The sequence below is a fragment of the Mirounga leonina genome, unplaced genomic scaffold (genome assembly GCF_011800145.1).
Source record: "Mirounga leonina isolate KUSES-001 unplaced genomic scaffold, KU_Mleo_1.0 Mir_99, whole genome shotgun sequence".
NCBI lineage: Eukaryota > Metazoa > Chordata > Mammalia > Carnivora > Phocidae > Mirounga > Mirounga leonina.
The window spans coordinates 5,850,953-5,866,354 of NW_023270971.1; the positions used below are offsets into that span (position 1 = coordinate 5,850,953).

Below are 15,402 nucleotides of genomic sequence, written 5' to 3' on the forward strand. Positions count from 1 at the left end.
CCCTCCACCTTTGACGACAGGAGCTGGAATGACACTTGGAAGCCACAGTGTACCTACCTTTGAGGACAGGAGCCGGCATGGTGCTCGGAGGCTGCATGGTGTCCTGCAGAGTTAAATAGGGGGCAGGGCTCAGAGTGGGCAGAGTCATTGCAAATCGGACTTAGCACCTGGGTCCTGCAGAGTAAACCCCAGCCTAGACCACCCAGCTTCCATGTCTGTGGGGCTGAAGTCAGAAGTCACCCATGTCCCATGATCAAGAGGGCACTCATGCCCCAGAGTCCCCTCCCCCTGCACGGGGCTGGGCCTCAGGGTGCGTGGACCCTACTTTGGCTCTGCCTCTACCTCTCCAGCGGCCTTGGCTGAACCCAGGCCTCTCTGGGCCTTAGTTTCTCTGTATGCACAATGGGAGTGGGGGACTCGGGCTGGATGGTGTCCAGGGGCCCGCCAGCTCCAACAGCCAGTCCTCCGGGTGACAGTCTCAATACCAGGCTCTTATCTGCCAGGACAAATATTTGGGAAAGCGTGATGAAAGGCCAGGGGGAGCAGGAGGGGGAAAGCCAGAACCCAGAGAACTCCCACAGGCTCCAAAAGCACAACAGGAAGTGGAGGCGGCTGTGGGAAGGGAAGCGGGGGAGTCAGGACTGCGGAATGTGGGGGGGCACCCCCATGCTTGGGCCCCCTTTAGGCAGCCCCAAGCAGCACAGGGAGGCCTAGGGGGGAGCGGCCAGGGGCTGAGCCCAGGGGAAGCCCCACTGCATGGCAAGGCTTCAAAGGTCCTTGGAGACTCCGGAGTCCAAGTCCCCCCACCCCCAGGGTCCAGACAGGGAAACCAAGGCTCTGGATGGGATAGAAGTTTGCGCAGGATGACACAGCAGAGCTTGTTGAGGAGGGAGACAAAGAGACCCGGAATGATAGAGGCAGAGAGAGACAGACAGAGACCGAGAGGGAGGAAGCACACAGTGAAGGCAGCAGCAAGAGACCGAAGCAAGGACGCAGGGAGACACAGGGAGACGGATGGAATTAGGTGGGTCTCTGCTCCATCCCTGCCCTTGGCAGCGCCATCTGAGGATCCCAGATAAGCACCAATAGCCGAGCCGGCAGGGGTCTGCCTGCAGCATGGGTAGGAAGGAGGCCAGAGGCGGACAGGGGTAGGAAGTGAGCACGTGACCAGGCACAGGGAGCCTCCCGTGCTGTGGGTCTGCTGACTTCCCTGAGAGGCTGCCCAGCCGGCCCGGCTCCTCAGGCCACGCCCAGACGGCCCCCACTCCGCTCCCCAGCCCGGCCCTTTACTTTTCAAGCCAGGGCTGGGCTCCGGGTCTGAGCCCCACTGGGGCTGCCTCCTGTGTCCTCAGTCTCCAGCTCTCAAAATGGGATGACAGGGAGTGTGCCACTCCTGCTGGGGCTGCATTTCCACCTACCGCTGGGCCCTGGGCTCAGCGCTGCCCAGCACCCCAAGAAGCTCTGTGAGCAATTCTGCTCTGCCCTTCCTCCTTCTCCCCGTCCCTTCGGGCCGGCCTGCCTGAGGGTCTCTTCATTCCCCCGCCCCCTTCCTCTCTCTCAACTGTTCCAGACCCGAAGCCCCGCCCTTCCACAGCACTCCCACTCCCATCCCTCCCGCCCCAGCCCCTCCAGCTGGATGCCAGTCTTGCGCCAGCAGGAGGGAGCAGTGCCGAGGCAGAACCAGCAGCCCCCACAGAGGCCCATCTGCCCCTCGGTGGGTGCCCCTCTGGCTCCCCCGTTCCTGCCTGAGGTCTCAGCCAAAGAAAATCATTAGCAGCCAAGGCTGGGGGAGGGGGTCATTTCAGCCTCCCTGCCCCTCCCCTCCCAGCCTCCCTGGCTGGCCACACTGTTTATTATTCTAAAGGAGGAATTTGGTCGGCTGGCCTGGAGATGGGAGGTCACTGCAACCAGGGCTGGCCTGGCTCTGGAAGGCTGGGCCTTGCAGGCTGGGCCCCCAGCTCCCCTGACCCTGGCTCCTCTCCTGCTGGGCCTGGGGCTGGGGGCAGCTCAGAGTCTCAGACTCTGAGCGAGGAGAGGCCTTCTTGAACAGGCAGCAGCCCAGAGAGGGACAGAATCGTGGCCTAGACACACAGCAAAAAGGCAGAATCAGGCTAGGGAGAGGATAGGCTGGGCAGAAGAGCTCAGGGCGAGTGTAGATGCCCCAGGGGTCTTGGACTGACTTCTCACTCTAGGAAATGAGCATTTTGGCTCCAGTCACAAGGGACCTCAGATTCACCATGAGACTCAGCGTGTCTCCCACCTTCTCTGAGACTCAGTTTCTCCCCATGAATACAGGGCGAGGTTTGGATGGGGCAACTCAAAGAGCTACCCCTGTTCTAAAACTGTGTTTTTGACTGGCCAGAGAGAAGGTTCTGGTCACTGTTATTCCTGCTGGGGTGGTTTAGGGAGGTGAGGGCCGATGAGAAGGAGGGGGCTACATTACTGAGGCTGGAGTCATTTGAGAATCCATAACCCATCTCATTCAACAGATTGAATTTCCTTGACCATTTGGTCACAGACATGCTGTGTGGACTTTGACAAATTGTTTCCCTTTCTGGGCCTCACTTTTCCTATCTCTACAATTAGGAGTTAGCCAGTCTTTCAGGGGACTTTGAGACAAACAGGTGATATGGAAACACGGGAGGCGGCAAGAGAAAGGGGGGTGTGGACAACAGGAGGACTGGGAAGAACGAGAGTAGAGTTTGGGGGAACCCAGACCTAAACTCCCGGGGCCATCTTAGATGACTCCCTGATACCCCCAGTTATTTACCCCATGCCTATGGACCTCTGTGCTTCTCAGAGCCTGCTGTGGTGCCAGCCAACCCCAGAGAGGCCCAAGCAGCTACTTCGGAGGTTGTGGGCTTGCCTCTGACAACTTCCCCTTCTTCAGGGGGAGGGCTGCCCTCCAGGGAGGAGTCACCTGGGACAAGGCAAATGTCACAGTCAGGATGCAGGCACCCTCCTACCTGCCATACTCTCCTGCCTGGGGAGGCCCCTGAAGCAGACAGAGGGAGGGGACTCTCAGGGATCCCCCCTTTGCCCATGAGGAGAGTGCTGAGTGCCAGGAAGACCTCATGATTCCTCTTATTTTGGCCAGGTTGGGGGTGGGGGGACAGAGGTCCAAAGATGGAGTCATTGCCCCCCTCCTTATAGTGAATCAGACCCGCTTGGGGGAGCAGAATGTGGACCCCAAGTCCGGGGAGCAGGCATGCTTGGGGAATCATTCTGAGCCCAGCCTTACATCTTTCCAGATCCTATGAGTCTCCACTTCTTTCCCACCACCTAAATCTAAATAAATCCAGTCCCTCTTGGCCACATCCGCCAGCAGCAGCTTCCCTCCCTCGGGGTCCCGAGACTCCCACGACACAGGGAGGCCAGCAAGGAGGGCCTCCGTGGCTGCCGGGGAGGGAGGCTTGCACACGGCGAGCATGTGCACACACGCCACAGAGCCCTGCCTACGCGCTCACTCACACGCTGCTCGGAAACACACCCGTGTGCACCGGGCCATGTGTGTGCCCAGCCCCCTCACGCAGGCACTGCACACGTGCGTGCCCACACCAAACCCACGTGCGCACGGCTCCCCGGCGCCCGGCACAGACTGCTGCCTGCGTGCTCTCCCACACGCCCAGGGGCGGGGCGCACGCGGGCCACACAGCCCATGTGTACCCAGCCCCGGCCAAGCTATGCACGTGCAGGATGCTGTGTGCACACAGGCCCCAGCACAGCCAAACACCCAGCCACGACACCCAACAAGCCCATGCTCCTCAGCCAACTCACTGAGGTAGAGACCAGGCTCAGGCCTGTTCTAGATGGGGAAATTGAGGCAGCGAGCACTTAGGGAACTTGCCTAGGAATGCAGAGCAGAGACTGAACCTCTGCAGAGTGCTCTGTACCAGCCCGTGCCACCGCCTTCTGTGTCTGGGCTGGGGACAGGGCGGTGGGGACCAGCAGAGACAGACGGCATCGAGATTGGTTTAGCTGAGAGGTGACGGGACTTGGTGATAGATGCTGGGGAAGGGGGGGCTGGAGTGAGGGGCAGCTTGCGCGAGCTCCCACTCCTGATTCTGACTTGGAATACTGGGTGGGGGGGCAGGAGTGTGTGTGTGTGTGTGTGTTAGGGACACAGTGTCATTTTCTGAGATGAGAATGAGGCAAAGGGGCGGGATTGAGAGCTGCCACGGAGCTGCTTTAGGGTTTGGAGAGGCTGTGGGCACCTGAGTGGACAGAGGAACCCTCCGTCTTGAGGCAGGGAATGGGCAGAAATAGCAGTGAGGTGGGGAGGGAGGAAGCCCTGCTGCAGGGAGGAGGTGGGTGTTGGGGCAGGCAGTCTCGGGCCAGGGATGCTCTGAATAAACAAGATGCCAGAGGGAGGAGGAGGCCTTGCCACAGAGTCACGGGGTTAGAGTCATGAAATATCAGAGCTCCACAGCCCTCAGGGATCATCTATCCAATCCAACCCTCTTCCTGTGCCCATTGTACAGGTGGGGAAACTGAGGCTTAGAGAAAAACAGGGACAGGTGCCAGTGTTTTGACCTAAGCAAGCCAGCCTCAGGTAGGTGGCCAATGGGGCGCTGAAGCTCACCTGACTGGGCTGCCCTGGCTCCAGCCCCAGCTCCGATGAGGCTGGTGGCTCAAGACCCAGGGTTCAGACTACATCCACTGCCCACTCTGTTTCCACAGAACACCCCCTGCCCTGCCGCACAGAGACCTCTATGTCAAAGTCACTTTCCCTGTACTGTCCCACCCAGCAGGGAATGGGGACTGAGCTTCAGAGGTGGCTCACTAAGTTGCGGGCGGAAGTGGGAAACTGCTGGCAGCCTCATCCTCTCTTCCGTACACCCCTCGCCACTCTGCGACCCCGGGGACAAACCGGGGCGGACCCCTGACTGGGAACAAGGGGCTGTGGGTTCTAGCCCCAGCTCCGTCACCCACCTATCGTGCCGTCGTGCCCCGTGCTGAGCCTTGGTCTTCCCATCTGTACACAGGGTGGGCAGGGCCGTCCTGGGTGCACTTCCAGGGCTGCCATGCTGTGGCTCTCAGGACCCTGCTCGGGAAGGCAGCTGGGCACAGTTGGAATGCTGGGGTGGGGGTGGGGTGCCGGGGAGGGGCCCTGGTCTGGATGTCATGACTCAGCTCAGAGAAGGCAGCCAGCCTTAGGCCTGGGAGTGTGTGGGGGCAAGAGGCATCTGGCGGCAGGGACTGAGTCCTCCCGGCAGCAGCTGGGGGAGCACGTGAGTGAGGGCCGCACAGGCTGGACCTGGCAGAGGAGGGCCCGCATGGCCTTGCTCCAAGTGGGCTGAGACGTAGGTGCGCTCTTGCAGCCTGGGTGGGGGAACTTCACCCCAGGAGCCAGGGAGGACTGCAGGGTCCATTGGGTAAGGAGACAGTGGGGGGTAGAAGCCTGGGAAGGGGCTGAGGCTGTGGGGCTCCCACCTGCCACCCTCAATCCTAAGCTCCGCTCCTATCTGTTGGTGAAGGCTCAATTCTCCACCTCTACACAGTGAATCTCCCCACAAGCCTGAGGATCCCATTAAGGCCAGAGAGAGAGCAACCTGGCCCAAATCACACAGCAATGCTGCTTGGTCATCCAGGCCTCACTCTGCCATGCTGCTCTCGACCCAGAGGACCTTCAGGTTTCCGGGTACCTATGAGGTCCCCCAAACAAAGCAGCAGAAAGCAACTAAGTTGGGGCCTGGCATGGGCTCTAGACGTTCTGGAAGTCCGAGTGGGTGGAATAAGAGTGTCAGTTCCACAGGCTGGCATTGTGATCCCCCTACCCCTGCCCCCTCCAGCACAAGCTTGGTCCCCTCTGGCTGTCCTGCTGCACCGCCCCGCCTTCTGTCTCGCCATCCGCAGTCTGTCCCCTCCGGCCTGTTCTCACACCACAACCAGAGGAACCTTTCTGAAATACCTATCTGACCACGTTCTTCCCTGGCACCTCTGCAGCTCCCCATCGCCCCTAGGAATGGGCTGGCTTCTTAGCTCAGCCTTGAAGAAACTAGGTGCCGCGGTCCTGCCGACAGCTCATCATGACTGAGGAAGGGAGGTCGCTGCCCTTCCAGCTCCCCAGGGCCCAAGTGAGGCCCCCACACTCGTCACTCACTCTGTGTTTCTCTCCCCGGGAGGCCTCCCCAGGGACACAATGGAAAGAAATGACCTATTTTCTGGAAGTTCAAAATAAAACGAAACATCTGTCTGGATCCAAGCCAGGCTGATAAAGAACGGACTGATTCGCCCCAGCCTGAGCGCCCCCCCTCCTGCCACACACCCCCTCACCCGCCAGAGTGTGTGCGCTTGGGGGTGGGGGATAACGCAGGCCCGGGGACTTGGAACAGCTCGTGGGAAAGCACTCAGTGTGTGCTTCACGGCCACTGGGGGCCCAGGGGAGGGGGCCTGGGTCCCCACACAGGCTGGGAACCGTCCTGAGAAGGAGGTCAGTGAGGGAGGGAGGCCCGCCACGTGCTCTTGTCCCCCCCACCCCCCTGCTGAGCAGACGCTTCCTGCCTTCTCTGGCGCCTCACTGGCCTCCCTGTTCGTCCCCCATGGCTGCCCACCTCCACCCCCAGGGCTCTGCGCAGGCCCCGTGGATCCCTGGACCGGAGTCCTCTGGATCCCATCTGGACCCCCTGGAGCCCCTGCAAGATGGAACAAGGAGCTAGCAGTCCTTGAAAACAACAGGGATAACAATAGCTCTCTCTGATTTAGTTTGTGCCACCCAATACCTGGGCTAATGACCTCAGACCCACCCACGACCTCTGGGTCGCTTCTCCCTTTCACAAATGAGGAAAGCAAGGAACAGAGTGGTTAAATCATTTGCCTGTGGTCACGGAGCTTGCCAGTGGCCGAGTTAGTGCGCAGTCCTGGGCCGACTGACCCCAGAGCGCGCTGGCTCCACGCCCACGTCACCGCCTCCCTAAGGCAGGAGGTAAAGAGGACAAAACCACGCCTGGCACAGGGCACAGGCTCAATCCGTGAGCCACGCCCGCCTGTCCTTTCCCCTCTGCTTTCTGACCTCGCCTGTCAGTCCACGCTCTCCTCGGAGTGGGGTGAGGCTGAAGCTGAAGAACAAGGCGGGAGCCACACCACCTTTCACAGAGCCCTACGACCTTGGGGCTGGGACGGGCCCCAAATACTCCCTACTCGTGTCTCTCCCTCCCTCTTTGCAAACCAAGGGGTTGTCCCGTCCACGGTCGCACACCTCCCATGGCCAGGGTCTCACCACCCCATCCGTCACCCAGTCCGTCCTTGGACGGCTCAGGATCCTCAGAGGTCAGGCTATTCAAAAACGTTCATTACACTGGGGATTTTGTTTTGTCCTCACAAGAGTCCTGTGACAATCGTTATTTCCCTTTCACGAGGAGGAAACTGAGTCTCAGAGAGGTCTGGTAACTTGCCCAAGGTGACACAGCCAGTAAGCCATGAAGCTGGGATGCAAACTCAGGCTAGCCTGACTCCAAACCTGTCTTCTTAACCGTCACGATAGACTGCCTGTCTCCCGCCCAGAAACAGGTCTGTCCACAGGGCAACAGGACTACATGAGTTTACCCTAATGGGGTCCATACAGAATCCAGGCTCTCAAAGACCGAAGGATCCTGAGGTCAGAGTCCTAGCCTTCCCTTGCTGACGTGCACAGTGAGCAAGGGGCCTGCCCCAGCTCACCCAATAATTTGAATGTCAAGCTAGGGATAGAGCTCAGATCCTCTCTGCAACTTCACTGCCCAGTCTGAGCGTGAGCACATGGTGGAGGGGATGAATGTCCTTGCTGAGGACAGCCTGGGTCTGGCGGGGCCGTGCCCCAGCAGTAAATGACCTGCCCTGAGGCCTGTCCCGAGGGCCTTGGAGATGGAGCACGAGATGGAGCCTGCAGGCAGTCAGACTAGGTGTGTGGCTGGCTCTGCCACAGGCCCGCTGTGCTTGGGGGCCAGGCCTGCCCCTGCTGGGGCCCCAGCACCTCGGCAGCTGCAGAGTTCCGGGCCTCCACCATCCCTCGCTGCCCCCCAGAGCCTCATCTCCGGCCGGTGCCATGGCAACGGAGAGCCCAGGTCCTGGCAGCCAAAGGAGCCCCTGAGAGGGGTCCCAGGCTGAGGCTGGGGAGGGAGGTGCAGCAGACGCAGACAAGCAAACCTTCTGTTCCCCGGGCTGCTGCCAGCCCGGGATCAGCCCTGGGCCAGGGTGGGGGCCGCAAATAGAATGGGTTCTCAGAGCCAAGTGGGCAGGGGGCAGGCAGGCCTCAGGCCATTTGTCCTGACCCACCAGCACGTGGCCTGCCCCCACCAGCCCTGAGCCGAGGACCGCAGGCGGGCAGAGCGAGCTGGCTAACGAGAAACCCTGCCATTAATTGGAGCCAACGCAGAGCATTGAGATTCCCCTCAGAGCCCTTGGGGTGGCAGAGCCAGAGGGGAGAAAACTCCCACATTTCACTTCCCTCTCCCTTTCTCAGCGTCTGTCTCTCGCTCCTGTCTCCAGTCCTGTACCCCAATTCTCCCACGGACCGTTACTCCACTTCTCTGGGCCTCAGCGTTCCCATCTGGAAGTCGGGGCTCATCACTGAGCTGGGGAGGCCACTGAATGAGTTCATACAAGTAAAATGCTTAGAACAGGGCCTGGCACACAGCCCTGTGCCAAGTCAGTGGCCTCGTTCTTCTTCCTGAGCTCACGGGAGAGTAAGTCACTCGCTTGCTCGCCCGGCCAGTGAGTGCACAGCCCAGGCCCCCTGGCCAGGCTTGTCAGCAAAGGGATGCCTGTGATAAATGAGATGGTGGGAAAGCCGCCTCCAGAAGGACTCCTTAGGAAGGGGTAGCTGCATGTTATTGGTACTGCCAGCAGGCTCAGCTGGTGGGGTGTGGGGTGTGCCCCTAGCATAGTCAGGGATTTAAAGGCAGACCCCTGTCTGCCAACCACTTCCTTCCTGTACATTTGCCTTAGTCCTTTCACTAGATTCCCCACAAATGAGGAAACACACCTAACCATTTTTTCGGATGCCTCCAAATTCCTAATATGGAAGTAGGCTTACAGTAGATGCTTACTAGAGGCTTACACACCATAAGGGATCAAATAGCCTTGTAGGGTCAGCCCTTCTGGTCTCCAGGCCTGGGGCCTCAGCTGTCCCCTAATACCTCGGGGTTCACTAGGCTGGGGAGCTGGCATGGGCAGGCGATGGTGACTCCCTCCAGGATGGTGATGGGATGGGCGAGGTTAGAGGACAAGAGGGGACCCTGATGCCAGCAAACTGTGCCTGGTGCCACCCAGGGCACCAAAAGCACATGGGAGCCCCACCAGGGTAGGGGCAGCAGTCCCACTCTGAAGCCACTTAATCCAGGTCCAAGGTAAGTAAGTGCCAGCTCTCCTACCTTGTCACTGTGTGAGCTCTCTGACTTTAACTTCCCAAGTCCCAGTTGCCGGGAAAACGACACAAGAGACTTCCTTTTCCATTGCTGTGAGGGGTCGCGATGATGATGAAAAGCACCTGTCATGTAATAGGTGCTCAGTAAATGGCAAGTGTCATGAATATGGGATTCTTCCAGTTGGGAGGGGGCGGCCTCCAGCTCGGCCTCCAGCTCAGCCTCCAGGGTTTAGTTGGGTTCTTTGGGGGATGATGCCAGGGAAGGGTATCCCACGGTGGTTCTGTGTGGGAAGTGGGAGAGCTCAGGGCATCAGGGAAAACAGCAGGGGGAGAATTCTGACGTCAGAAATCAGGGCTCTTTAGCAAAGAGGTAGGGAAGGGCTCACGTCTGACACAGGGAAGGAAGGCAGAGGTCACTTTGGGAAAGGCTTGGGGTCCTTGGTGAGGATTTAGGCTTTGCCCCGGAGGCACCAGGAAGCCAACTGTCCAGCCAGCCAGCAGTGTGTTTCTCCATCTCTCCCCTGCATTATTTATCACTATGACACTATCCATTCAGCAGACAGACTGCAGTGAGGGAACTCATAAGGGTACAAATACAGGTAGGAGGGGGGTAGCACACAGTCAACTGCATCAGACGTGAGCCTTTGCCTTCAAGCCCCGTGCCCCGAGCCACGGCTGTGACAGGTTTGTAAAGCTGAGCCCTGCCCTATGGACTGACCCTGGAATCCCCCCCCCATACCCAACTGACGTTCAGCTTCAGGGGTGGAGACTCTGACCCACCAGGTGGTTCTCCTTCCCAGAAAGGAAGGCTACTGAGGCGGCAATGAGGATCTGAAACAGCCACGGAAGCCTGGCAGGGGCTAAGGGCAAAGCGGGATGGAACATCTGGGGTCACTGAGCTGCCCCCTTGGCCTCTCCCTCACTTATATATATGGCCACAATGGAGAAGTGACATGGGGAGAGCTGTGGATCCACAAAACTACCCCGGGGGGTTCTCACCCCTCATGGAAATGGCATTTCCTCTTCAGCCCGAACTCTGCCCTGTGACCTCAGCCCAGGGAGAACTGGGGCTGAGGGAGCCTCGGATGGCAGAGGAGGATAGTGAGGACACAGCACGTGCGTGGCTGGGTCCCAGGCTTGGGGCTACCACTGACCATCTGCACGACTGGACCTCTCTCCTGGAGCAGCCCTTCTCTGGACCTCAGTTTCCTACCTGTACAAGAAGGAAGTTGAACCAGGTGACCCCCAGAGGCCTTTTCATCTCTGACCTTCAAGGACTGACTCCCTGGCCCTGCTGCCCCCACCTCCCAAGGGACGATCATTCCCATCACAGGGTGGAGAAGATGGTACCTCTGGCAGATGAAAGGTTTCGGGCACCTGAGACATCAAATAGCCCTGATCTGAAGCGAGGAGAAGAGAAGGTATTAATGCAGCTAAAGCAATATACTTTGATTTTCAGCCTCCTGCGCTAGGCTGGGGGCAAGGTGCCCCAGAAAGCATCTGGAAGGCGGTGGTCCCTGGGGCTTCAGGAAGCCCTTTTGCCTGAAACTCTGGGTCTGAAGTCTTGGGAGGGTCTTATGGTGGCTCCTACACTGGAAGCAACAAGTGTGTAAATTCCACACCCTCTCCCACCCGGACTCTGCATCGATTCTCTCACCTCTGGACCACATCATTCGTCCATGTACCATTGGGCCAAAGCTCTTCTTCCTCTTGAAATCAGAGCATAAGAGATTTGAAAAATTGGCATTGGAAGGGGCCTAAAGGCTCACAGCATCCACACATACACACCCCAACAGGCAAATTTTCCTACCCTCCTTCCTCTGTACCCCAGGAAAATGGGCACATGGGCTCTGCAGGAACATGTCCTCGGAGCTCCCCAAGAAACTGAGTGCATTAACGAATGGGCTGTTCTAACTGTAGAAAGTTTCTCCTCTTTATTGCAGGTTACAGTTTTCCATTAGCGATCATCGATCCTGACCTCTTTCTGTAACCGGTAAAGAAAGGGTAAGAAAAAATCCTTTCATTGTGAAGTTAAATATGCATGATGCCTGAGTACACAACAGGGCTTGTGTGGCTGCCAATCTGGGCTGGCGGGGCTTGGAATCCTGGAATTGTTTTAGGCCTGGAAGGAGCTCAGAGATCATCTTGTTCAACCTCCTGGTCTTACTGATGGTAAAACTGAGGCCCAGAGAAGGACTGACTCAGCCAGTCACAACAGGATGGGTTCCAGGGTCTGACGACCACCTCTGGAACTCTGAGGGGATCCCACAGCTGAGGCACATTCTCAGAGTTAATGCTGGATGCCCAGAGGTGGCCCTTGCCCTACCCAGCCTCTTGTCTAGGGCTCTGGAGTCACAAACACCCGGATGCAAACCCCAGCTCTACCACTTCCTAGCTGTGGGACCTTGGGCGACTGACTTAACCTCTCTGGGCATCTCCTCATCTGTAAAACAGAGAGAGTTTATATCTGCTCTTGGAGGTTGCTGTGATGATTATATTAGTTTGACAAATATTTATTAAGCACTTTCTGAGTGCCAGGCCTATTCAAAGCCCCAAGGAACACAGCAGTGAACTTCACAGTAATGGAATGGGAGGCACAACGAAAGCACTCAGGGATGGCTGGCCCCTGTCATCTCACCCTGCCCACACTGCTTCCCAGCTGAGGGGCTATGAACTCTGCCTTGGGGAGGCCCCCAGGAAGGCCTATGGAAAACAATGGAGGAAGATCTCCCGGCATTCCGAGGGCCCACTGCCTGCAGGGTTCTGAAACATGTACAAGGAAGTAAGGTGGGCACCGAGGGCATTTCAGGGCAGTCTAGGGACCCTCTCCTTTCTTCCTCCCTCCCCACCACACTCAGCAGCCCATCCTGAGCTAAACACCAACTCCCCTCCTCCGGGCCAGAAGGCAGCTGGTCTCAGAGCCAGACCGTGCCTGGAAGGTGGAAGTGGGACTTTAGAATACCCGTGGTGTCCCAGTCCCTTCAGTGGGCATAGCCCTTTGTGGATCCCAGACTAATTTCACTGCTGAGTCCTGTGCGGGAGGAAGGGAGTACAGCCCGCTCCTAGCCAATGACCATGAGGTCCAGCCCTGAGAGAGCCCAGCAGGAACTGCCAAGCACCCTACCTATGTTATACTCACAGAGCCTACATGCCCCCCGAAGCTGCTCCGAGACTGATGCCAAGAGTGACAGAGCACCAGCCCAGGGTCACACAGCCAGCCAGGAGCCAACTAGGGGTTAATGCACAGTCCTCTGATGCCCAAACCTGATGTGGTTTACCCATGGTACCCACTGCCTTCCAAATGTGGATGCTGCCCAGAAAAAGGATATGGGGACCCGAGGTTGGCCACACAGTGGACTTGAGTTGAGCCAGGGCAAACGCCCGGTCTCAACTGAATCCACGGTGTTTTCCGCTGTCCCACATCTGTGGGCAATTACAAGCCTCAGTTTTTCTTCCCACACAGGAGGGAGGGCTGCCTGATCACCACTGAAGGGAAGGTGCTGGCCAGATGGCCTCCTTCCTCACTCAGGACCAGGCTAGGCTCTGGGGGGACCTGGGAGCAGGTGGGACGTGACGCTGAACTTACTGCTGCGGAAGGGGCTGGAGCCAGCAACAGCCTCTGGGGGAGGATGGAGACTCTCTCCTTTCTGACCTGGGGCTCCCTGGGTAGCAAGGGGTTATTAAGTCTTTGGTTTCAAGCAGACCTGGGCCTAAGGACCAACTATAACTGTGTAACACTGGGAAAGTCGCATAGCCTCTCTGAATCTTGGTTTTTCCTTGTCTTCAAAACAGGGGTAACAACAATACGGATTCCCAAGAGCTGCCGTGGGGATTACAAGGCGCGTGGGGTCCCGGGCTCTGCACCTGGCACAGGGCAAACACTCCGCAGTAGTGACCAATGTGGCCCTCCATCCCCGAGCCCTGTGGACCCAGAGCCTCTTGCTCGGAGGCAGGGGAGGACTGCCTGCCTTCAGATATCTGGTGAGAGGCCTCTGTAGAGCACTCTGGGATTGCAGAGACAGGCAGGGACACTCCTCCCTGTTTGACATAGAAAAATGCAGTCTGGAGGAACAGCGTGATGTTCTGGAAGGGCACCTGAGGGAAGGGAGGGGCCTGTTCACATTTGGGAACAGAAAGTCTTCAGTGAGCCCCTCCTACCTTTCACAAGCACATTTGCTCAGTTTCACTGCCCCCCTGCGCATGCTGGGGACAGAAGACAAGATGGGGTAACCTGGGGCCCAAATGATCTCTGATTGTGCACACAGAGCACAAAGAGGAAGAGAAGCCCAAGCAACCAGGCAAAGGGCATTGCAAGCACTTGGAATACTGGAAGAACCCCGGAAGGCTGCCTGGTGGAGGTGAAGTCGGGAAGGTCCTTGAAGGAAAATGGAGGCAATGAGGAAGGACGTTCTCACAGGCAGCATTGTGCATACTCCTCCTGGGAGCCCTGGGACCTGACCGGCAGGAACACAAGGCCCAAGTCTGGAGAAACGGGGCAGGGAGCTTATCATCTCCCAAAATGGGGCAGGGAGCTTATTATCTCCCCGAGCTCTGCAACTTAACTAGCACCGTGAAACAGTTTTGTAGCTGCCGTGAACCTCACGTGTAAAACCGACATAAAATCTGTCCCTGCCTTGGAGCTGCTGGTGAGTTAGTTACGTGAGATCAGGCCCATAAAGCACTCCGCACGGTCCTGACATGCAGTAAGTGTCAATCAGTGGCAGGCTACTATTAGGAGTTGGGGCTTTCTATAGGGGAGAATCAAAGAAGGAATCGTGATCAGATTCATGTTTTAGGATGGAAAGCAGCGTCCGGAAGGAGGGAGGCAGCAAGGCAGCCTGAGCAGCTGCCTGGGTCCAGAGGGAACGGCCCAGGCAACCGACTCTCCCTTCTTCACAGAGGGGCCCCCCACATCTGATGGCCGGTCCCAGGCCCCCAGCCCCACAGCCCCAGCTGCGTGACCATGATCGCTGGGCTAGGCCTGCCACAGCCCCCTTGCCTTCGCGCTTTCCCAGCCACTGGGGGTTTGGAAGGACATCTTAGGAATCTGGAAAATTTGCAAATCCATTTAAGTCCCCAGAGGTTGCCTGGCGGCCGACTGGCCTAGAGCCAGACAGATTCTTAAGGATAAGGCTTGAGCCCAGAGACAGGGGCCATGGTTCTGAGGTCCCCTATCCCCTGCTAGATCCCCTTTCCATGGACCCTCCTTGCTGCCTCCCAACTCCCCTCTCAAGCTTCTTCCAGCTCTCCCCGGCCCCCTCAGGCGGTGCTATGTTTTAGAGGCCCTCAGTCTGCACCCAAAAATGTCTGAGGTTCATTTGATGAAAGCAGGGGGCAGCAGGGCTGTGGAGACCGGGGCCACCCACCCTAGAAGCAGCCTGAGCAGGAGAGGAGAGAACTGGCTCCTCCAGCCCTGATGTCGCCCACAGCCTCCCAGCCTCCTCCCATCTGGTTTTGTTAAAAATATTTTTCATTTTTTGACCTACCCAAGAAGGCACAGACTGGAAGGGGACAGGACAAGGGGCTGGGGATCCCCCTTCTCCCAGCACTTACCTTGATGCTGGTGCCTTAGGGTGTGGGCACAGTCCTGAGCTCTGGGCTCTCACCCCCTCCAGGAAGTCCTCCTCACTGACCTCTCATTAACAAGAAGACTTTGCTGGACCCCAAATGGGGCAGCGGCTGGGCAGAAGGGCAGGGAGGACAGCTGCCGTCTCCAGGAGCCTCGGGAGAATGGAGGGAGTGGGGGACTGCAGGGGTGAGGAGTGGCCTCACTCCCAAAGCATCCTTCTGGAGGAGCCGGGCTGCCAGGAGGGGCCGCCCTGGGTCTGGCCGGCTGTGGTGCCGGGCACAGGCTGCTGCCCGGCGCCGCTGGTCAGAGGGGCCGGTTCTCTCCTTGCTGTCCTCCTCTCTGCCTCCAACTTGTTCCCAGAGGGATCCTGGGTCCCAGACGGGATGGGCAGGGACTGCGGGCGCTGGCAGCCCCACGAGCTCACACCACTGTGGGCTTCCCTGCCCCCCCCCTTTGGGGGAAAGGCTGCAGGGCCGCCTCTGATTGGCTC

At 58.3% G+C, this 15,402-nt stretch overlaps 1 protein-coding gene across 1 annotated transcript in view; it reads right to left on the reverse strand.

Annotated features, from left to right (window-relative positions):
- LOC118006827 (platelet-derived growth factor receptor beta-like) overlaps nt 1–9,998 on the reverse strand; it is a 29,744-nt gene extending 19,746 nt beyond the window's left edge. The window contains exons 1-2 of the mRNA XM_034999641.1: nt 9,351–9,998; nt 58–103 (exon numbers count right to left, since the gene is read on the reverse strand). Of these exons, the coding sequence (XP_034855532.1) occupies nt 58–103; nt 9,351–9,473 (169 nt within the window). The 5' untranslated portion in view covers nt 9,474–9,998. The remainder of the gene's footprint in view (nt 1–57; nt 104–9,350) is intronic.
- Nucleotides 9,999–15,402: the final 5,404 nt, after the last annotated feature.